Below are 23,474 nucleotides of genomic sequence, written 5' to 3'. Positions count from 1 at the left end.
TTAGGCTTCAGTAAATATACTAAGAAGCTCTTGTGCCTTGTATGCACTATTAAAAAAAAAAAGTTTTATTTACTCTTTTTTAATTTGTTGGAGTGTAAGTTTTATAAATGTTAGTGATTAGAATAAGCTGTATACATTTTTTTGGTACCGATTTTCAGAATTTAAAGCAGATTACCTTTTAAAAACTGCACAGCTAAGGAACTGGTATTTAATCAAAGGGAAAATGGTATTAAACTTTTCAAATTCTGAGTTAGACAAAATAGGTTAGAAGGCCAGAGGATAATGGAGTAATAATAGATCCTTGTGATTACTCATCCTTGCTAAAAATACAAAGAGTTTAAAATGAGTTAATGGAAGAATCGGTCCAGTCCATTTTCTAGGTCATTTGAGTGCAATTATTTGAACAATAGGATGGCAGTTTTTTTGTTGTTTTTTTTTCTTTTCAGATTTTTTAAAGCTAAATATTTTAATCTGACAATCTGCTTCGAGAAATTTCATAAGATATATTTTTACTTTTAACTTAAAGCATTTTTTGGTCATCATTTTTCATTACCTGAAGTGCCAGGTTGGAACCTATAGCTACTGTTTGAAGTCTTAAGGGCAACAGCATTATGTGACATATTAAGAATGATATGCAACCAGATATTTTTCAAAGCACAGTACTATTGCTGTTTTTATTGGAGTAGGATTGTTAGATGTTCCCTATTGTCAAACTAGAAGCTAGGGGGGAGAAAGGGAGATTTCTATTCTTTACCTTGCTAGAGTACTGTTCATCATTTCCCCATTTAGGTCATTCATGTAATTATTGAAATACATAAAGCCAATACACATTAAATTCGGATTTGAAAACATTTTTAAAAATAAAAAATTTTCATTAAGTTTCAATGGTTCCCTTTTTGTTTCATACAGTAAATAATCTTTAATGGGTTTTTTTTTTTGTTTAGTGAGGGTGGGGTTTACAGTTCTAGGGGGTTATAATTTTTAAAGATGGCATATCTTATTAGACATGCAGTATAAATTTTACTTGAGTGAATAAAGCATACTTATAAAATGTACCTATTCGTTAACTATTTGCCATTGTTCAGTGAAAGGGGGTTTGGTTTTTCAAAGATTAGTTAAAGAAAAATTGCATCTAAATACAATGGTGAGACATTCAAGGCAGTGCTTACCCACGAATTCCCTGCTGTTACGCCGTAATAAAGTCTGGTTGATCGCCTGTACTAGCTGTCTGTATGAAGTTGCTCTGCACGACCCTCTGAACTGCTTCACAGATAGATACACGGTTTCCAATAGTGTACCAGAGTTAGCTACTTACTATAGGCAAAATTCATGTCTATAACCTGGTCGTAACACAGGTTTTCTGAGGAGAAATGGGTGACAAGATGAGATAATTACTCAGTAGTAGTTAAATGATTCCAAGGACAATTGGAGCAGACTGTAAAACTTAAGTACACTGTAATCAACAGACAAGTATTGGAAATACGGCATATGTTTGGCAAAACTATCATCACTAAGAAAATCAAAGGATTTATAAACCATGTTCATAAAAATTTAAGCTAGTAATCATGTGAGTCATGCTCAAAAGAACCCATGAAAAACTGTTACTCCACTATAAGCTAGCAAATTTTGAAATACATGTAAACTTGCTGAGCTGATTCTGAAGTTATAGAGTGTCTTTAATATACACATCTTATTATCAAATATTTACTTATAAAAGTGAAAGTTCTAATACCGTTATGATTTTTTAAACCCAATACATGAACCACATAAATGGTCAATGTAGCAAATCCACTTGCCTGGAAAACCATAAAGAAGGTATTCAGTGTGACCATACCAGCTACCCCTGGACAACAGATTTTAATCTGCTAACGTTTTTGTCCACAGTAACACATTTGGACAATGGATTTGCACAAAGAACATGTCTCCAGGTAAGATCCTCCTGCAGAAATCACCTACCCTGCTTTCCCACCTCCTTGGACAATTTAGAACGTATTTTCTCTTCCGTGTGGAAGCAGACCACATACACACTCTAACTGCTTGTTACTCTTTTACAAACATACCACTAGAATTATTTTAAACGTGGTAAAAATTCAGATTCTAACTTTCATCGACATTTTAGCAACTTGATCATGTTACTTATTAAAAGCATTACACACATGCGAACAATTTTTATTTTAAAACTAAGCAATCTGGTCCCTCTAGGATTCCATTAGAATTTATTTTTTTTACTCAAGGATCTTATTTGGTTACAGGACACAGGAAGTTGTTATACTTTATAATGGTCCAAACTGTGCACTTCCCTTTCCTCTGCCAGGAGGGGTTTGTTATTGTATAGAGATGTAGCCAGTGGGCATCCCTGGGGATGAATTCCAGCAGGCTTGTTTCAAACGAAATTTGTGGATCAAAATTATGAACATGAAGAGGCTCTGATATAGATGTTTTTTTAATCCTCAAACAAGAGGATGTAAATAAAGAGGATGCTCTACCATAATGCTAGAATCTAAGCCAGTGGTTCTCAACCTTCCTAATGCCGCGACCCTTTAATACAGTTCCTCATGTTGTGGTGACCCCCAATTTCATTGTTACGAATTGAACATAATTAAAGCATAGTGATTAATCACAAAAACAATATGTAATTATATATGTGTTTTCCGATGGTCTTAGGCGACCCCTGTGAAAGGGTCGTTCGACCCCCAAAGGGGTCGCGACCCACAGGTTGAGAACCACTTGTCTAAGCCAACTAAAAGCCCAATCTCTGACACCCTTTAATTGTTGTTATACCAACGAAAAGTTCAAATATGATAATCTGGGCAATACCAATAGACTTGATGCCACTTGCAGCCCTTTCTCACTGCAGGGAAGTGACAGCAAAAACAAACAAAAAATAACTGGTGACAGTGCCCAGTGATAGATCTTTGTTCTTATTCATAGCCAGTATTCAGTAAGTAGTTCTGTATTGTTAGTTTACAGTTGGGGAGTGGGGAGAGATGGCTAAGATTATTCATCTGCTGAATTGAATTATTTCTGAGTACTACTCAAACCAAAGATGGCCTTCTGGCAAGTGACGTTCCACTCTGGTTTATGCAACATAAAGGAGCTCGTTGCTCATGAAGAACAGGACTATTTTATGGTTTAGGTTGCATCTTGCAGGGAAGGTTTCACAGTGTAAGGAGCTCAAGTAAATTCATTAATATTTAATAGCTGTCTGACAGATAAAGGTGCTGAATTAAAATGAGAAAAAACATAATGCGCTAAAGTAGAATTCTGTTGATGCTAAATTGCTGATCCCATAGAGAGCTTCAGTTCAGTTTTTTATTGGGCTATGAAAGTAAGGCTGTTGTCAAAGTTTAGGCTTCACGTCCCTTTCTATCATTATGTAGAGCCCTCTAACACCTAGTATTGAAAGTATCTTAAACGAGTTAAACATTTAATGGACATTGAATATTTAAAAAGGGAACCTTACCCTGGCTGGTGTAGCTGTAGCTCAGTTGGTTGGAGTGTTGTCATGTACACTGAAAGGTCGTGGGTTCAATTCCCGGTCAGGGCATATCCCCAGGTTGTGGTTTCAGTCCCTCGTTGGGAGTATTTGAGAGGCAACTGATCTATGTTTTTCTCTCACATTGATGTTTCTCTCTCTCTCCAATTAATAAACATATCTTTGGGTGAGGATTTTTTTTTAAAAAGCCACCTTAATTACAGTAACTATTCTTAGTGTAACATGGAATATATTTTAAAGTTCTTTAAAAACCACATTTAGGCAGGAAGTAGATGTGGCTGAGCCCAGAACAGTTATAAAGAACCGACAAAGGGAAGTCTGTATACATCCATGTAGCTAAAGCTTGACTATTTACTTTCTACATGATCTTTGCAGTAATAAAAGGCACCAGCTAATAATGAACAATGCTAATTCTTGTTTAGAAGAAAATAAAACTAAGGCGTAAGACACAAGTGGAATGGGCTCCTGCCAAACGAAAACAGCTTAGTTCCTTTTCACAAGTTTTTAAATGTGACCAACTGAACTTTGTCCTGGTTCATGCATATTTTTAGCACCATCAGTTACATCACATCTTAGATTCCACTTCAGGTTGTACTGACTTACTAGCTTCTCAACTTCTTTGAACATATTCACGCCTGTAGTTGTTCCATGGATACTATTAGTAGAAACTAATTCTTCAGTCACTTCAAACTCTGCATTGGTTTCCCAACAGCTGGGCAGTACTGACTCTTTAACAGCCAAAGAACACTCAAAATCATTTGTCTTGTTTTATAATTATTTTATTGATTCCAGAGAGCAGTGGAGAGGGAGAATCATTGATCCGCTGCCTCCTGCATAACCCCTACTGGGGAGTCAAGCCCACAACCCAGGCATGTGCCCTGATCAGGAATCGAACCATGACCTCCAGGTTCTTAGGTTGATGCTCAACTTCTGAACCACACAGGCTGGGCTAATTGTTATTTTATATGCAATGTCCTCACTCTTGAAGCAGCTAATCTCATCAAAAGGCTAATTTATTTCCATATTCCTTGGGCTACTGCATTCAGAGAATGTGATATAACTCACCATCAGTAAATGGCTTGGCTTGGCTTACACATGAGCCACTTGTAAACGGACTTTGGTTGTAGCACCTTCTCATTTTTTATTTTTGTGAAGAAATTACGCTATGATGAGTTGTATTTTAAAGTTTATAGTTTAAAGTTGCTTTCCCATGAATTGGGAATATTATGATGAGCTTTAGCCTGCTTATGGCAACATGTTGTATTTCTTAGCAGTTATAGTTGCATGATAAACAGCATTTTACCGCATCATTTAATACGATAATCCATACTTTAAGGTGCCTTAAGAGCACACCGTTCAAAGTGCGCTTTTCTTGTTTGGACACAGTATTAATTGGTAACAGAAGAATAAAAAAATATTGTGGTACACTCCCAACGATGTTGTAGCATACATACCAAGCAGAAATGTGAACTGAAAAGAATGGTATGGGCTTTCTGTACTCAACTTCCCCACTGTAGTGCATAAAGGATTGTGGCTGCATCCCAACAAAACTTTATTTATGGGCACTAAAATTTAATTTTCACAATTTTCACATCAGGAAATAGTTTCTTCCCAACCATTTTAAAATTGTAAAAACCATTCTCATCTCACTGGCCTACAAAAACAGGCAGCAGGCTGGTTTGGGCCTGCAGGCCATAGTTTGCTAACCCTTCATCTAGTAGATTTAACAAGATAGTAAGCCCAGAATTAATGGCTCAAGAACACTAAAAATGTTATCAGCTAAGTATCTTTTATGCAAAGCTACATTTAGTAAGTCATAATGTTCCTCTTATAAAAGTTATATTACTTCTTAGAGACAGAAACCAATAGTGATAAAAACTATGAAGTTCAGCAACTATGCGGCTATTCAAAAGGCAATCTTAATTCGTTTTTTTTTTTTTTGTTTTTTTTTTGAGGAGGTGAAGATAAAAATAAAAAGAAACCAATTAGATACCTGCTATATTGGATCAGCTTTAAAAAGAAGCCACCGTAAGTTATGCCAAGTGCATTTACTTTATAAATCTTTCAGAATAAATGCATTCTTAGAGATAGGAATCAATTCTGAAAATCCAGTTGAAGCATTAATAAATAAGCCACCACTGTTGAAATGCAGAAGGCCCAGATTGATTTTTCAATAATTAGCTACAGTTGCCGAAACCGGTTTGGCTCAGTGGATAGAGCGTCGGCCTGCGGACTGAGAGGTCCCGGGTTCGATTCCGGTCAAGGGCATGTACCTGGGTTGCGGGCACATTCCCAGTGGGAGATGTGCGGGAGGCAGCTGATCGATGTTTCTCTCCCATCGATGTTTCTAACTCTCTATCTCTCTCCCTTTCTCTCTGTAAAAAATCAATAAAATATATTTTAAAAAAAATAATAATAATTAGCTACAGTTAATGACGTTACTGAGTTCTGTTCAGTTACTCAAATTAAAAAAAGTAATCCCCCCAATATTTTCAAAACAAAAAGACCATTCACCAACATATATAAGAAAACATTTCTGAAGCCTTTATTTACAAAAGCTTTAAAAACAAATAATACCCTCTGTTTTGCAAATGTCTTGTTTAAAAAGGACCACCCAGTTACAGCTCTGTAGTATCATGAATAAATGTACAAGGAAAACAAACCAATGTGGCTAACATTTGGAGATTTGCTATTATTACTGATTGAAGTGTAGATAACACACATCATTACTTGTAGTCCATCATTCTGAGTAGAGTTAATGATTACCAAAATGTCTTCCTACACATGCTCTGGTCTAGTCACATATTCTGCATGGCTAAATATTTCACAGTCTCTTTTGTCAATATATATAAAATAGATTGCAAAGATATACACACACAAAATAAACAAACATTACACTCCTCAGGTAATTTTATTAGCTATATATTAGCTATGTGTGTATATATACACACATAGCTAACATATATATATTTTTGTATTTTGTTGTGCACCAAATCTCTCCATTCTTTATCTTTGTAACAACTATGAAAGCATAATTTTTTGTCTAATTTAATCTGGTACAAAATATACCTAAAGATTTATTATCTTTGGACTTTAATGAATTTGATTTTTGGAATTAACAAATCAAGAGCTCTTAAGTATGGCTATAAAATTAAAAAAAAATTAAAATAAGATGAACAATGATGGAATAAAAAGCAGATCAAGGGAACTGTGCCATCATAAAACAATTGCAGCGTCAACATCTTGGAGACCAGTTTCCTGGCAGACAATAAATGTCCAATCACAAACAAGGGACTTTTCCTGGAGGGTGTAAAGCTGGTTTGAAAGGTTCTTCAGTCAGAGCGGCCTACACACATGCCAATCAGAAACTGACAGACACTAGATGTGCTTGGAAGATTAAACACTAGTACTGAAACAGCAGTTACTAAGCTCCTCAGTAGTTTTCGTCTTTTCTTTTGTAGTCTTGCTGAACCAACCATTTGCATAATGCATGTGCGATATTCCACAGGTGAAAAGTAAATACTTTATAAAGTTGGCAGATGGTCATTTTTCCAGCTAAGAGCAAGGAAAACCAAATTTTCTGATAAAACAGAGGATCTGAGTCAGAATCACTCTCTAAAGTGCAAAATTGATGGTCCACAATCTCAAATAGCTAAAACTCCTGCAGAATGGAAGGGAGACATGAAACACGGAAATAAATTACAGTCAGTGCTAGTTAATTTAGGAAAGGGAAACAAACCAAGCTCCAATCGGTCAAGTTTATATGATGCAGCTTTTCCACTCTCTGTCACACACGCCTGCTAACAAGTATATTAAGGCCAAATTTAACCTGAATGCTTTTCTATTTAAGCTCTGAGATAGGAATGGTCATATTAAATACTGAAAGACAAAAATAAAATGGGCGATGAAAAAAAAAAGTCTATTGTTCAAGGGATTCAACCAGAGATAAAACCTATATACAAGCATGTGTGTAGTTCAAATAAAATAAAAATAAAAGGACTATTTCATGTCATGACTGCTTGTTGGCTTCCTCTTCATATGCATTCCCTGTGCCATTCTGTACATAGGATGAACCAGAACCAAGGCCATACAAATGACCACAATATTTGGCATCATCAATATGATCTTCAAAGAACATCTAAAAAGGAATTTTGGGGGGAAAAAAGAGATAATTTTAACCAAATGGTACCACTGGTAATGTATATTTCAGCAAAATCAGTACTGGCTGTTCCTAACTACAACGGCAGCTCTTTTCTATCATCTCCTTTGAGGCCACACATATAAATCAATGAATAAAACTGAGGTCCTCAAGTTCAGAGCTCAAAAGAAACCAAAGAAAAAGACTACAAAAAAAAGTATAAAATGCATGTCTTTCCTTTTAACATTTAGACCATTTTTATAAGAATCTGTAATCATGGAAAAATGGCAGACCTTTTTACCCCATTAACTGAACAGCACTCAATGATAAGAATGAATGAAAATAGCAAATGGTGGGTGTGGGGAGTTTAGATAAGTAGCCTTGAGCCTACCTCAAGGCTAAGTTGACTAAAAACAATCAAAGCTTAAACACATCCTGGACAGTAAAATCTGAACATTCACATTTGGTTACTATCCTTGAAGAAGCCAAGAAAAATAAAGGTAACCAATTAGTAGTAGGGAACCCACCATTAATTCAACCATTAAACTATTTTTAAAATGCAAAGCTGAAAATCCAAATGACTGCTTTAATTCTCTAATGCAGCACTGGAATGACATACAAAACAAAGTATTTACTTTAATGAATTGATAGTCCAAATCACTTGGTAAAAAAATCCAGTACTACTTGGCAAAACAGATATTATGTTTCCTATTGTTAATATATTTCTATAAAAAGTTTTAAATTCCCAAAAGACTACTTAGTCAATTCTTCAATGTCTTAGAGAATATACTAAAAAAGAATTTTATAATAATTTTTTTGTAAAAACTAAAGCTTTTATAAGCAAAAGTCCATTCTATCTTGTTTTTGCACAAATAACCTTTTTTCTTTGCATTTTACCTACAGCGAGGCATACCTGCACCTATCACTTAACCTAAGGATAGACTCAGGTTAATTCAACTTTATTCTTCCACACCCAACTTCTTTATGTTCTTTATCTCTGCCTTTTACTAAAGGAGGGTCTGCTCAATATGACTTTTGACTCAACTACTTCTTCAGATTTTATTTAACCCTTTGGAATTAAAAACCTCTGGTAAGACGCAATCTTCTAAAAGCACAAGTCCTACTCTATTAATCTTCAAAGTACTGAAGAATGGAATAAGCAAATGTTTTTACCAGCAATTTAATGCCTCAGATTAAGACAATGCCAGAGGAAACAGATGAAAGAGTCCCCAGACTTGGCAAGAGTAGCACTGATGTGGTCTATAGCGAGAACTCTAGAGTTCTCCACTAGAAATGTATACACCTGGCCTCCGTTTTCTCATCTAAAAAATAATATAGTTGGACCTATGCACTTTCTAAGGTAAATTTTTTAGTCTCCAAAGAAATTATTTTTTCATTTCCACTTAAACTACATTTCAAGATGACTTATTTTAAAATACTTTCATTCAAGTGTGGTAGAAATGACTTACATGGTACCTCTAATTATATTTTCATTTAATAAGTACTTATTGCCCCCAAACTTTGCCATGTGATTTTTAATGTTCTCAACCTAACAACCAATTGAGAAAAAGGCACTGATGTCTTCATACTTCTCTCATTTTGAAAAAGGCCATTCCTGTGAGCAGTGAATCAGACCCTGCCTGATGTTGTGGTCCTATCCGTTCCAGCTCTAACTGTTCTGCAACTTCCTGTAAACCGCCCTAGAAGACAGGAGGAAAAAAAAAAAAAAAAGGCCTGTCAAGAGAAACATTGCAATGCCTGAATTTACAAATTATATAACTTAGACAATGACCAAAATATAAATAAACTTCAGAATGTAGAGATGACCTTATGAACACTGGAAAACACAAGAGAATGTGAAATACTAAATATTTGTTGAATGTGGGTAAAGTTTATAATTTAATCGAAAATTAGATCTTAATTGGGCAAATTTATCTTTATCATATGTTTTAGGCATGAAATAGATAGATAGCTTTCCTAAAGATACGGCGGAAGCAGATCATATGGTAACAGGTATCAAGGGTAACATTATCGAGTACATGCACAGTCAGTCCACCCACTGATCAATTATTATAAACCTGACTGTAGGTAGTTACTTTCTAATTTTCCTAAGCTTCTCAGTAATCTATTTCTAAATAGTTTCATCCAAATAATTTGTACAAAACAAAGCTATTATGACTAATAAAATCTTAAGTGCTGAACTATGGTTTTGCTGGTTAAAAAGAAAATGTTTTTATAATACAACTCCTTAGAAGGGTCTGCTAAAAATCTGCCTATGTTAATAATGCTAGGATTAAAAAAAGAAAGATGATAGTGAAAGAAAGGAAGAGAAAGAATGAATAAAAGAGAGAAAGAGGAAGGAAGTGAGGAAGGGACTATAGCAAAGGAGGAAAGAATAATAATGGAGGACACTTAGAGGAAAGTAAAGGAAGGAAAGCGTTATCAGGAAAAACAAGACAAACACAAAGAAATTCCTCTCTAAATTGTTAAGGCCCCTACTAGCAAACCAACCCTTCTGTTTATCACAGCCTAAATAGAGCTTTGGGCAGCAGTTGCTTCTGAGCTAAAAACAGCAGGAGGCTTAGGTAACAGCAGCTGCTTAGAGAGCAACAGGGTAGGTCATTCAGGCGGTCAAAAAGCACTGTTGTCATGAACCTGAATTTTAACATTCTAGGTCACTTATATTCAGAATATCTGATATACTTAGAAATTTTCAAATAACGTATACATAATGAGCAATAATTTGGTTGTTTCCAGAAACTGTCATTGTACAGATATCAATTTTAAAATGCATTTCCAAGGCCACATTAAAACATTCCGGCCTTGGAGTCTCAGCACGTAATACTTTCAGGGTATGGACTGAGTTTCTAGAGTAGTAAGGATATACTACTGCAAGTTCACTTAAGTCACATAGCTAGAATTCTCTTTAAATTGCACAATAATCTGCTGCTCTTAGGTGTTACAAACATGAAATAATCTTCCTTAAAAATTTCCCTGGTTATATGGCAAATTCTATGAGGAGGCAAGCTGACTTTGGCCAAAAGACTGTTTCTCTTATGATTTTGGTTCATCTGTCAAAGCAAAGTTTCCTATTTAATTCCTAAAATATTTCTTTCTGCGTAAAAGTAATGCTCTTAAAGTTTTTAGCATCTTCTAAAAGTATAACATCATTGCACTTCTAAAAGCTTGATGAGGAGAAAATTTGATCAAACTTGAGATAGGTTCTCTGAAGCAACCACTTTACCTAAATGTTTGTGTTTCTGTTTATTATGGCTTATTCACTGTAACAGAAAATACTGTGTTCCTTAGGAGGCTGCGCCATCACAGATGCATCCTCAAACGAAAGGAACACTTTTCCTTCAAGCAATCTTCCTCTTGAAAAAATTAATGTTCAAAAGTAACAATTACACATGTTAAGCAGTGTCAGGATATAAGATACTGTCCGGACAGGACATTTACTCACTATAGCACTTACTAACAAGTCGACAATCTTTGGGGCAGGAAAAGCAAACAAAACCCTTTCAGCTTTGTAATTTAATCCCTGAAACACGATCCAATGACTAGACCCAACAAAATAATCTCTAGCCAAGCCCAACTGAAGGAGGAACTTTTGTACCCTACTGACTACATCTGCACACTGCTGGCCCCTTGCACTCTATCTTGCGTGGACGGATTATGTGCGTGTTGGGAGAGTGAGAACCTGCACTTCTATACAAGAGAGCCTCACAGTGTCTGTGCTGGTTTTTTATTTTCAATCTGGCAAGCAATGACAAACATCTGATCCTTGGTTTTAATTTTACTGAAAACTTGTTCTGCTAATACATATTAAAGCTTTGCAAAAGGATTTCCCATAAAGCATTATTTATGCAAGGAAAAAAAAATGACCAGATAATACAACTGCACTTAATATAAAACTATGACACATGTTCTGAATCACCATCCCAACCAGGACCCTATCATGTCATCGCTGGTCGGGACTGTGCAATTACAGGTGAAGCCACTCGAAGCCTTACTTTGAGGTTTTTGCAGCTCTTCATGAGGTACTTCACATCATAAATGACGGGAAAAAACAATCGAAGGATCTCGAAGAAGTCAAGCTCTTCTTCAGGCAAGTTAGAATTGGTCAGGATTTTGATTAAGTAGCCAAAGTCATAACCACTACAAAAGGGTTAAAAGAATACAGAAGAGGGACCTTAATACCATGGAGATGAAAAACCTTTTCTGACAATAAATTTTAAGTGAGTCACACTCTAGAAAAAAAAAGAATCAACAAAAATAGTGCACAAAACCAGAAAATAAGTTCACAACTGTAATGGGAAAATGTCTTCTTACACAGACCTTGGTACTTCATCCTCCAGACACCAATATGCAGACCTCTACTACCATCCCAAGCCTATAGTCACTGAACTATTTTGCTGGTCCTTGAACAGAGAACTCTTCACGGATAATGTCAAACTGCCCACAGTGTATGTCTAAAAAATTTAATTAACTATGGAAATGAAGAAATAAAGATGAATGGAAAGTTGGCCAAACAGGTAGCAAGAGAACTGGCATTCACAAGGCAAAACTAATGCAAATCTCCCCATCTTTTTTATAAAGAGGGCACATACTTCAAAAATCCAAAGGGTTAATTCCCTACCAAAGTATATTCACTTCCTTTAACTGACTTTATTAAGTGCTCTCTTCCCTCAAAATTATTTCTGTTACCATCTCCTGATGGCTCCCCAAGAGATACTAGTGGGAATGCTGCACATGCAAGTGAAGGCAGCAAAGGCTGAGACTGTCTACAGAACAAAATACAAACCCATACTCTCCAATCAACACTTCCTGCACCTACTGTTTGGCTTTCCCCCAGTTTTACAGCTCCCTACACTCCCAGGCCATTACACACCCTCTTTTCTGTCTACCTTTCCTTCAGGGACCTCTCCCAGGTGCCTTCCCTGTAGAGCCCAGCTCCCACAGATTTGTTACACAAGTTGTTTTCTTGTACTATCCTTCAAAATGCATGTATTGTTTTCTCCATTAGTTTAAAGGGCAGGAATCGCATTTAAAAAACGTTTTTTCAATATGAAGCTTGACATCTGATGAGATGTTATTTACATATCTTTTGGGGAGGGTATAAAACAAAATTTATATTTACTATTCAGAGTTTTACTTCTAATCTAAAAAAGGCAAGAGGGAACTCTTTCCCCCTCCCCACGTGGGAGTCTGTGCTTGTTCTTCAATAAATTTCCACCTTTGCTATTTAAAAAAAAAAAAAAAAAAAAAAAAAAAAGGCAAAGAAAGCTTTACCATTGAAGACCACTTAGAAATATCAAGGTATAAATAATAAACAGCAGAAACCTTTAAATTTCTGGTAGTTGGCAAAGACGTAGTACTCTGGTGTCTACCTAAAATATAAATCAACACAGCCTTTGCTTACTACTAGTAAAGGTAAGATTATATTAGAGTTTAGGATTTATAAATTAGTCTTTATCTTCTAGAAACAGATAATATGAAGAAAACATATAATAGCATTTTGTAGAATAAAAATCTTAACATATCTTGACAAGTATTCAAATACTAAGAGTCTAATCTAGACTAACCTCTAAAGCGACACGAACCCTCTTTGTTCATCTCAATACCCCAGTGCCAAGTCAAAGTACTTGCTCAGAGTATCTTTTGAACGAAAGACCATAATGTATGTAGTAAAAGCACAGGCAAATCCTTTCCCATTCTTTTGTTTCCTTCTGACCAGGAAATTTTGTAAAAAAAAGAATTCAAAAACATTTCCCAAATTAACAGAGACTGAAGTCTTATTTCCCGAGGTAACAAGTAGAGGAGAGTAGAAAGGAAAGATAACAGGTAAGAATTAGTATGTTCAGTATCTCCAACTCAAAAATTACTGCTTAGTCTTGCGCCAAGTTTACAACATGAACAGTCTTTTACTGTAATCATTCCACAGGCCAGAGCTGGAACTGGTAAAGCATGTGGGAGAGTCTTATTTTTTTAAAAAAATGTATGAAGTGGAGTATAAGAACATTAACACCTGCATAATACAATACTTTAAAACAATTCTGCAAGATAGTTCTTCTAAATGATGCCATCCTGATCACTTTATTTAAATAAAATTAAACTCTACCACACACCAACCCCTAGCACTTTGCTTTTTTGCCTCCATAGCACTTAATCTAAAGTGCTAAAAAAAACCACATGTAAATTCCATCATTTAGAAAAACTGTGTGCCCATTCCCACCAGAATGTAAACTCTATGAGGACAAAAAGTTTAGCCTGTTTTGTTTATATCTTAATTCCTAGAATTTTATCATAGGGCAAGGCTTATGGTAGATAATAAGTATTTTTAATGAATGAATTCTTGCACTTAGGCTAGGTAATGTTAAATAACCTTAGGTAACAGATTCCAAATGGCATTGTTGGACTAAACCAAGGTCTATTTTCCTAGCCTGTACCCTTTTCACTATGCAGTGCTGACTCTCATGGGCCAAAATGTACCCCATGTTGTAAAACCTTTAAGTAGACCAACATTAGTCTCTTCAGAGTTAGGAGACTGCAATGTGGCAACCAATTCTTTATCGAACTGAGCCTGAAAGTGCTGAAACAGTGACCAAGCCAAACGTGAAGCAGCTAGGAAACGGTAACACACATGCCATTCTCTTTTTCTGTTTATCACTTCTCCTTGTTTAATTTAAGCACTTCACTCAAAACTGTTGCAGTGTGAGTTTTGTGTGGCAAAAACACGCATGCCATTTGTAATGCAATCTCTTTACCTATGAAATGATAACCATTTGACCCCTTCACAGAGGACCACTCCCGATGTCATAAGAAGTTCTGCAAAGTACTGGGTCTCAATTCCTTCCTCCTCATGCTTTTTAAACTGGATACCAGATGTTGTTAGTAGCTCTATAGAGTCTTGGGCATACATGTCCTCCCTGGCAGGAGAAGAAGAAACACAACATTCAAAAGTGCCATACTTCAAACAAACTCTTTTTCTCAACTTAGACCCACAACTACAATGCCACAAACAAGAAAGAGGGCTGGCTTGGGTCCAGGTGTTCCAATGTTTCACATACATGGAAAGAAATTACAGTTTAATCATTAACAGTCATGATTTCAGGAAACTGTGCACACATTAAATAATCATGCAGAACAGTCCAATGGTGACATTTTAATCTTTACTCTGAACTAGCCTTTCAAAAGTTAAATAAATTTGGCTTTGACAAAAAGAGTCTTCTATTCACTGGGAACTAGCACCACAAACTGACAGACATGTTCTTTTAGTCTCAGCAGCCGCTTTAACACTGCCAGATGCTGCTGTCGCTGCAGGGTGAGGGCTCATCTACCTGTTCTGGGCAGCACCAGAGAGAACACGTGCAAACATCTGACGTGGCTGCGTTAAACGACATTCCAACATTCCGTATTAAAGTCAAAGGAGAGGCCGCCTCTCATAAATAATTAGCCTTGCAAATGGCCCCACTGAGCAGTAACCTGATTAAAATGAAGGACTCGGGTATAACAGCAATCATTTCTTCTTCTAACAATCTTAATCCTCCAAGATTGCCTACCAAAAATCAAGCCAGGAAATCTAAACATAAACCAATCACTCAAGACTACTTATGCCAAAAAGAAAGCCATCTCTACTTTGTAAGTATACACGGGTATCTAAAATATTAAATAAGTGAAAAAATGAAGGTATATGTTTCTGAGAATGAAAGACAAGTATTTTGTGCATTGCCCCACTAGACTTTTCTGTTTACATTTTAAACTGTAAAAATATCACTTTCCATCATTTAGCAAAGACAATCCTATTAAACCATTTAACAAAACTAATTATACCAAAAGAAAAATCACACTTGAGCCGAAATGTATTCTTATGGTCTAGTCTCTGGAAACCAATCTACTTCCAAATGTCTCTAAAAAATAAAACTAGCCACTGAAATATTTAAAAATAGGAAAACCAGAACAATCACTGTCGATTTTCCCCTGGAAAACTCCTCAGAAAGGATATCTGAGTAAACCCAATACAAGTTTTTTTCATTCAACAACAGTATCATTTGGCCTTATTATACTAAGAATATGTATCTTAAACAGCTAGACCCTCACTCATCAGGTCGCAATGCTCACAAGGGGAGGCATGTTTTAGCAATTATAGCCAACCGAGGCATAACAGATTCTTTCTCCAGACTCACATTATTCTGGGCCACATGCTTGCTTTTATTAACTGTCTGTCTCTCTCAACCAGAATGCAAGCTTTAGGAGGACAGTCATTTTTACCTATTTTGTTCAATGTTATATCATCAGATAAAAAAACAAAAAAAACAAGAAGTGGAATAGTGAGTGTTGCCCAAACTTGCCAAATGATAAGAATCACCCAGAGAGCTTACCATAAATATGGACTCCCAGGTCCCATACCCAGGCCCCAGGAGAGACCTGGATGACTACTTCTGATAAATTATGATCAAGTAAGTAGTAAACAAAAACATGTATGCAAATTATTTCTTTTTTTGTTCCTGCAGTTAACATAGCTCAATCCAGATAAGTTAATGTACTGTCATCTGAATTTCATTGGACTAAATATTTTATCATTTGGAACAAATTCCATGCTTTATAATACCCATGTGATTAGAAAGAGAAAGCTGGGAGCCCCATCCAGATAAGCTAACTAAATCTCCAAATAGGACAGAAGATACTTGGTGTGGTAAGGGAAACTCCGTAACTGTTATGACTCAATTCTCTAAATCAGCGGTTCTCAACCTGTGGGTCACAACCCCTTTGGTAGTCGAATGACCCTTTCACAGGGGTCGCCTAAGACCATCCTGCATATCAGATATTTACATTACGATTCATAACAGTAGCAACATTACAGTTATGAAGTAGCAACGAAAATAATTTTATGGTTGGGTCACAACATGAGGAACTGTATTTAAAGGGCCAGAAGGCTGAGAACCACTGCTCTAAATCAATAGAATGTCCCTTTTCCCTGATGTCCATTTCAAGTTCTGAAATCATTCCACCTTGCTAGCAGATGTAGGAAAATATTAAAATGTTAGTTAATTCAATCTCAATAAATTACTTTAAATATTGCTTATACTAGAGGCCCGATGCACAAAAATTGTGCAAGGGACTCGGCCCTCGCAGCCCAGGCTTCGTCCAGAAGGTTGTTCTGCTGTTTGGTCTAATTAGCATATTAGCTCTTTATTATATAGGATATTAGAATTGCTATAGGTGCAAGTGCTGGCTTACTGAGTGGATCAATCTGCTCAGAATGGCAATAGACAATAATGGGACCACTCCTAACATGAATTAAGTACTGAAGTTGACGGTCACAGAATACCCAGTTCTGACAACTGAACAGAAAGGAAAGCCATGCATAAATCTCTAAAAATAAAGTTTTTCAAAAAACAGAGATACAAGGCTGTCTATCTCAAGTATATCCTACAGTCAGGCACTGACTCATCTAGGTCTGCTAAATGCAGTAAATGTACTGAAATCACCTCTAGCTACAAATCAAACTTAGCCTACTACACAAATTCACATTTTAAACATGCAGGTTAGCGATTTTACAATATAGAAACACTTTCCAGACTCAATGAAATCCTGGCTCACCACACATTTTACATTTTTAAAAATGTTAACTCCTATATATTTAAATTGATGCTGAAAATCAGAAGAGGTAAATAAACTGGCATACAGATGGTCACAAATACACAGATGGTTACTAAACATAGCATCTAATGAGCCCAAACTGGGAAGAACACAAAGATGCCCCCCAAATCTGCAAAGGCTATGAAAGACAACATATTCAGCCTACAACTCCGTAACTGACAGCTGTCCTTTAACCTTCAAATGCCTGTGCATTATCAGTAAAACAGCTATCCTTTGTTTCTGTTGTCCCCGCTTCTTACGGCACTATCTCCTTTGCACTGCCATTTTCCTTAAATGAAGTCTTCCTTTCTGTTATTACTGAAGCCATGATCCCCTGTAATCTCTTCCACACTGTGCAAATGATTCTCTCAAATATCAATTACTATAATCATCAAATTGATGACCCGATAAAAATTTCATTCTCATCTCTTTTGACTTTTAGAGGAATTCTGCCCATGGCTTTCTTCACAGCTCAATACCCCACTTCAAGTTTCATGTACATATCAACTCTGAAATTCAGTTTGGAGAAGATTATAATATATTGATCAGTACCTAACAATTCTAGTTCTTGGATTTTAGTAACATGAAGCAGACAAAGGAGTTATGATGACCACGACCAACATCCCTCAATTCTGTATCCCTGGTGCCTAGCACAGCCGCTGATACATTCACTTTAGGCCATAATACAAAGGGAATTTTCACCTTTCTTCAAAATATCCAAGCTTCTGTTCATGGGGCTCTGTCTCCACATTAGATGGCACTTGTTTTATCTTCCAACTGACTTTTTCTACTTAATATTTTTTCACTATATCCTTCTCCTTAAACATCTCCCAAGACATGAACATCAGTGGAAATGGATGCAAAACTTGGTATCGCAAATCTACAGTAGCCCTCTCTGTATGAGAAAAATGTCTTTCAGAGACTATACTAACAAAGCAGTTGTTATTAGAACAATGATGTTTATAAATAAGGAAAATTTCAACTTTACCAAAACTGTGACACGGATGGGTCTCCTCCTACTCAGGTACTAAGATCACAATGGTATCTTAGTTAAAACAATGTTCTAATAATGACAAGTTTAGAAAAAGAGTAACATAGAACAAATGAAATGGTAAACAAATAATTTTAAAAAGTGGTCTTTTGGGAAAAGGCTAAAAAGCCATTTTCTGTGTTTCAGAACTACTGTACTTATGAAAGGTTATTATCAGTTTGAACAGAGACAAGTATTTTTTTACCCTTTACAAGGTTCTGAAGAGTACATTTTAAAATCCAAAAACAAGGAGTCAGGCTAAACACAATGAAAGTGTAAGCCATATTACTGCAACACTAACACTACCCTTTAAAATCATCAACCCTGCTTTTCCTGAAATCTCCTATACTAAATTTCACATTATTCTACAGAGAATGGGAGGTTCATACATTGGCATTACCACCTTCTTTTACTATTTTTCAAATCAGACGTTACAGTACATTACACAAGTACAGGCTGTCAAACAGGACATTGCAATCCTGTATTGTACCACACTTTGAATGTATTAAAACATTTCTCCAACTTACAGTCAGTTTATAAACAATCTACCTTTGGCCCAAACAATCTACATTTCTCTAAGCTATCAAGATTACTCCTACCAATGATAGACAAGAATTACAAGTAAGGAAACTGGGTTTCTACCCTGGGCTTCAGTTAGAATTCAGATTCTGGAAGACAATCTGCCAGATTCTGAAGGGTTCCCGAAAGAAGCAATAGGTTAAAGGACAGTATTACTTCTCCCATATCTATAATAATAAAAGCGTAATATGCTAATTAGACCAGACATCCTTCTGGACCAAGCCGGGGATGCGAGGGAAGCTTGGGTCCCAGGTGTCAGAGGGAAGCCGGTGCCGGCTGCTGGGGAAAGGAAGGCCTACTCTTGCTCGAATTTCATGCATTGGGTCTTTAGTGTAAGTATAAAAGATTTCGTTGCCTGACCTGGGAATATAATCATTTATATAACATTGACTTGTCAGGAAAATGCACCCAAGTTTCCAAGAAATATCTTACCACGTTTGATATATAAACTACTCATAAACTGGAGTATGACTGTAATAAAAACCTAAGAAGCAAAACTATTACAACAAAGATGTATTTCAAACTGTACACAAGTTTGAAAGTGAAACTAATATTCGTTATTTTTTTCTGTTAAGAAGTATTTCCAATACTCAAAATTTTCCAAATTTCAAAAAATGTGGCAGGAATTCTTTTCATATAACATTTCTAGAATTCAAAGTACATGAATTGGAGACTCTTCTTTATTCAATTATTTGGACCTATAATATCCAGAAGCACTCTAACCTTTGAGATTTTAGGTTTTAAGTATTTCCAGGATAACTATGCCATATTCACTTAGAATTTCATTCACTATACTTGAGGGAAATCAACTCCAAAAATTAAACTAAGAAAAATTATCAGGTTATATTTATTTCCCACTTACGTCAAATTAAATTTAAAATTAAACTGCCAAGTTGAAGTTCCTGGAGGGTATTCTCCTTGCTCATTCATAAATGTCAGTCCTAGCTGAATTATCTTTAACAAGTCTACATTACACCGTAATAGTTGGTACTGATAGTCAGCATTGCTCCTGAATTCTCCAATAGGTCTTGCAACCACACCTGGAAACTCGGTGTCCTGTAAAACAGTTTTAAAATTCATTATTTACTAAAAACCACAGTCCACAAATTCCTAGAATAAATAAGCAATTTTTGGTACAAATTAAAGAATCCTGTTATTGATGATATTCTATACACTCATATTCCATTACAAAGTACCTTTTAACAGAAAAGAGCATTATTTTTTGGAACCATAAAATGAAACTCTACAACCTCAATGAATTTTCCTTACTTTAAATATCGTATCAGTAAAAAAATTACTTATATATAGGATGATAAATGCAACCAAGTACTCTATTCCCAAGGAAGAGACAAAAAATTGTAAGTTGATGTTTCTCAAGAGGTATGTGAAACTATGCTAATCTGTTAAAACCAATATGGAACTGGTCATAAAGAATGGAAAATGCATCATACTTTCCAATCATTTTTCTCAGGCAAGGATTATATAAACATCAAACCCTTCTAATTTCTTGAGCCAAAACAGTCTTCTCTTTGTACTCCAGAGAAAGCATGTCATCAAAAATTGCATGCCACTCACACTCCTGAAGAATGTTATCACGTCTCTAATGTTGTCACTCCTTATCATCTGAGAAATAAGTGAGTGCTAGCAATTTCTACTGAATAAGAAAATTTAATTCTGTGAGGATGTACACCTTTATTAAATAGAAAATTATCTATGTACATTCAAATATTCATATTTTAAACAATCAACTTTTCCCTCCCCATAGAAGTATATTTATTTGTATTAAAAATACTGAGAAAATGATACATCAGTTTAGTATTAAAATTCAAATTAGGAAGCTAAGAACAAAATCTAAATACCAAGTCACTATAAACAGTAAAGAAATTAAAACTTCTCTAAATTTTCCCTACTCAAAAACCACTCTATTGGAAGTACTGTGTTATGCTAGATGTTGGAAGAACAAAATATTAAGATACTAACCCCTTGCTTCACAAAGCTAATTTTCTAGAAAAGAGTAGAGTAGCTATAACAGAAGTACAAGATGAGCTGCTTAACAGCAATATGTTCATGGAACTCCACTGCTAACTTTTTTAAAATTAAAAACCAAACAACAAAACTGCAGATCAACGTTTCACTGGGAGACCTTTTTTGTTTGAGAAAGACATCAGGAGTTTCCTAGCTTATGGGAGCTGATCTGGTATTATCAGTTAGGCCTTAGCATTGCTAGGGGCTGACTTGGCACCTGTAGCTAATGTTCTTCCGTCGACTATAAACAATTTCACACTTCAACATCAGACAAGGCCACTCTGTAATCATGACTAAACACGGAGAACCACGAAAATGACCAAATACCCATCTTGGTTAGTGACTGACTGTTGCTTCTTTATAGCTTTCGACTTACTTGGGTCTTCTTTGAGTCTAGTTAAAACACATTGCCCTGCTGGGTAGCTCAGTTGGTTAGTGTCGACCCTGCATGCCAAGGTTGCAGGTCTGATCTCCAGTCAGACCCCACACAAGCAACAAATGAATACATCAATAAATGGAACAACAAATCCATGTTTCTCACTCTCATTCCCTCTCTCCGTTCCTCTCTCTAAAAATCAATTAAAAGAAAAACTTTATTAAGATACCCCAGCTTCCCACAAAGCCCTGCTTCCTTAATCCCTATCTAAAACTGCCTCACCCAAGTTTCCTCCAACGGTATGCATTTTCCCTCATTCCAGTAAGTAATAAACCCAACATGTCACATCACAGGTATGTTTCCTGTGGTCTTTGGTTGGAGGACACAGACAAAATTTCCTTTGCATAATTAAATTAATCCCTTTAAAAAAAATCAAAGGGTTGAATTCAAGACTTTTAAAATTCCTCTTCCCCTTTTATAAGCATTTAAGGATATTTGATCATAGGCATACCATAGCAACATAATTATATTTTCTAATAACTTGACGAATTTTCTTCATCTCTTCATCCAGGTTGCAAGCCCAAACTTCACAGATTCTTTGGCTATGATCTACCGTTGCTGCTGGCATAGTGAGGGCACAAGGAGTCTAGCTGCCAAGCATCAAAATGTTATACTTGATTGAAGATCTGTTTCATAAAATACTTTATCCTTTATTTGTGTACCTGTCAAAAAAAACACAGGTTTCCTGGTTCTAACATCAGTTATATAGTGTTTTATGTGCACATATTAATAATTTCCCACTAATTAAAGACTGCTCTGAATTCAACTCACTGAATAAAATTGATAACCATTTTCAGACAAAAATGAAACTTGAAATACTGATACACATGTGAGAAGATCACATGTTACTAGGACAGAAGTAATGTTTGCTTTTATTCCTAATGAACAGAACATTCAAAATCTGATTTGATTACAGAATCTCCTTGACTGTCATTTATTCAAGCCATATTGGAGGGGGCAAAATTAAACCTACTTTAATAATAATAATAATAATAAGTTATTTCTGAGCAATAAGTAACAGACACAGCGCTTGTCTGAATGTCCATTAACTGCAGGAGGGAAAAAGCAAGGCATTTCAAATTGTTTCTTTCTAATTTCCTAAAAATCATAGCATTTTCCCCTGGTTACCAAACACACACACTTCATGTTGCTGGGCCATATACACTGGTTTCACGGTATATGATAACAGGACAGACCACATTTTGGTTCTTGAACAGGAAAAGGCTCCTTCGTTTTTCACAGTTTGAAAAAAAAAATAGCATAACAAAGATTTTTCAAAGGAATTATGCCCCCACCCAAACTCTGCAGTCACAGGTGTAACCGACGGCTTTGAGAACAGAAACCCAAAGATCTAGGGGTCCCTGCTTTCTAAGCCTGCCCACTCTGCCACACAGGGCGGGCCGCCCCTGCAGTTCCCAGTGCTTTTCTGCAAGGCCCTGGCCTGCAGCTGCAGGAGCGAAGGGGGCCACAGACCTCCCTGCTGGAGGAAGCATCTCCGCCCTGCGGGCTCCCCGAGAAAGGAGAGGGCGGTGCAGAAGCATTCCAGCCACAGATAACTCTCCTCCCTGGCGGAGCGCCAGGGCGAAGGTGCAGATAACCACTGACTGCAGCCAGATTGACCCCGGGCACTGCCGCGCGCCAGCATCCGAGGAGCTGGGGACCTGGGCCACCGCCCTCCGCCCCCCATTTCCTTCCCACCGCCGCCGAGCCTCAGGTACAAAGCCTCTGCGTCATCACTCCGCGCCAGCCCCCGGACAAACCCCCAGCCTCAGCTACCTTCCCTCTCCTCCGCCCGCCACCCTGCTCCGTGCTCCGCCGGCCCCGTTCCAGCTGGCGCCATCGCGCACCCTCCCGGGTCCACCGTCCCACCCCCTTCCCACTTCCCCATCCCGCCCGCCCCCGCCGCCGGCTGCAGGCGCCAGATCTACTTGTGTCACCGAGCTCGCGCTTCTCCTCCTCCTCCTCGCCATAGAGACAGCACTCGGCGGCGGCGGCGGTGGTGGCGGCAGCGGCGGCGGCAGCGGATGCCCCATAGACACCTCTCGCCCAGCGAGGGGGGAAGGGGAGCCGGCGCTGCGCCGCACCGAGCTGCGCCGTCGCGTCGCGTCGCGTACGTCCTGGCGGCGGC

General features: G+C 36.9%; 1 protein-coding gene across 6 annotated transcripts; it reads right to left on the bottom strand.

Annotated features, from left to right (window-relative positions):
- Positions 1-6,017: 6,017 nt before the first annotated feature.
- On the bottom strand, positions 6,018-23,411 carry CNOT7 (CCR4-NOT transcription complex subunit 7). Of its 6 annotated transcripts, none has more exons than XM_036296598.1 (7): positions 23,275-23,411; positions 21,798-22,008; positions 19,748-19,941; positions 14,402-14,563; positions 11,648-11,792; positions 9,224-9,334; positions 6,018-7,634 (listed from the first exon to the last, which is right to left on the bottom strand). In XM_036296598.1, exons 2-7 carry the CDS (start codon positions 21,912-21,914, stop codon positions 7,506-7,508), a joined length of 858 nt encoding a protein of 285 aa, XP_036152491.1. In that variant the 5' UTR covers positions 21,915-22,008; positions 23,275-23,411; the 3' UTR covers positions 6,018-7,505. The 6 variants fall into 6 exon arrangements, with proteins under 6 accessions (XP_036152491.1, XP_036152493.1, XP_036152494.1 ...); XM_036296600.1 differs by having other exon boundaries at positions 23,284-23,411; XM_036296601.1 differs by lacking the exon at positions 23,275-23,411 and adding an exon at positions 22,486-23,077.
- Between the last annotated feature and the right edge of the window lie 63 nt (positions 23,412-23,474).

The sequence above is a fragment of the Myotis myotis genome, unplaced genomic scaffold (genome assembly GCF_014108235.1).
Source record: "Myotis myotis isolate mMyoMyo1 unplaced genomic scaffold, mMyoMyo1.p scaffold_m19_p_3, whole genome shotgun sequence".
NCBI lineage: Eukaryota > Metazoa > Chordata > Mammalia > Chiroptera > Vespertilionidae > Myotis > Myotis myotis.
The sequence above is the reverse complement of the archived record's forward strand: the minus strand, read 5'-3'. Positions and strand labels throughout refer to the sequence as shown.

What these genes read in the sequence shown, in the direction of transcription:
- CNOT7 (XM_036296598.1), bottom strand. Translation starts at nt 21,914, where the DNA reads ATGCCAGCAGCAACGGTAGATCATAGCCAAAGAATCTGTGAAGTTTGG. An exon ending in AATTTTAAATTTAATTTGAC is followed by an intron (nt 14,564 to 19,747) that starts GTAAGTGGGAAA and finishes TTCTCCTGCCAG; the next exon opens with GGAGGACATGTATGCCCAAG. An exon ending in CCTTTTTCAAAATGAGAGAA is followed by an intron (nt 7,635 to 9,223) that starts GTATGAAGACAT and finishes ATTCCTTTTTAG; the next exon opens with ATGTTCTTTGAAGATCATAT.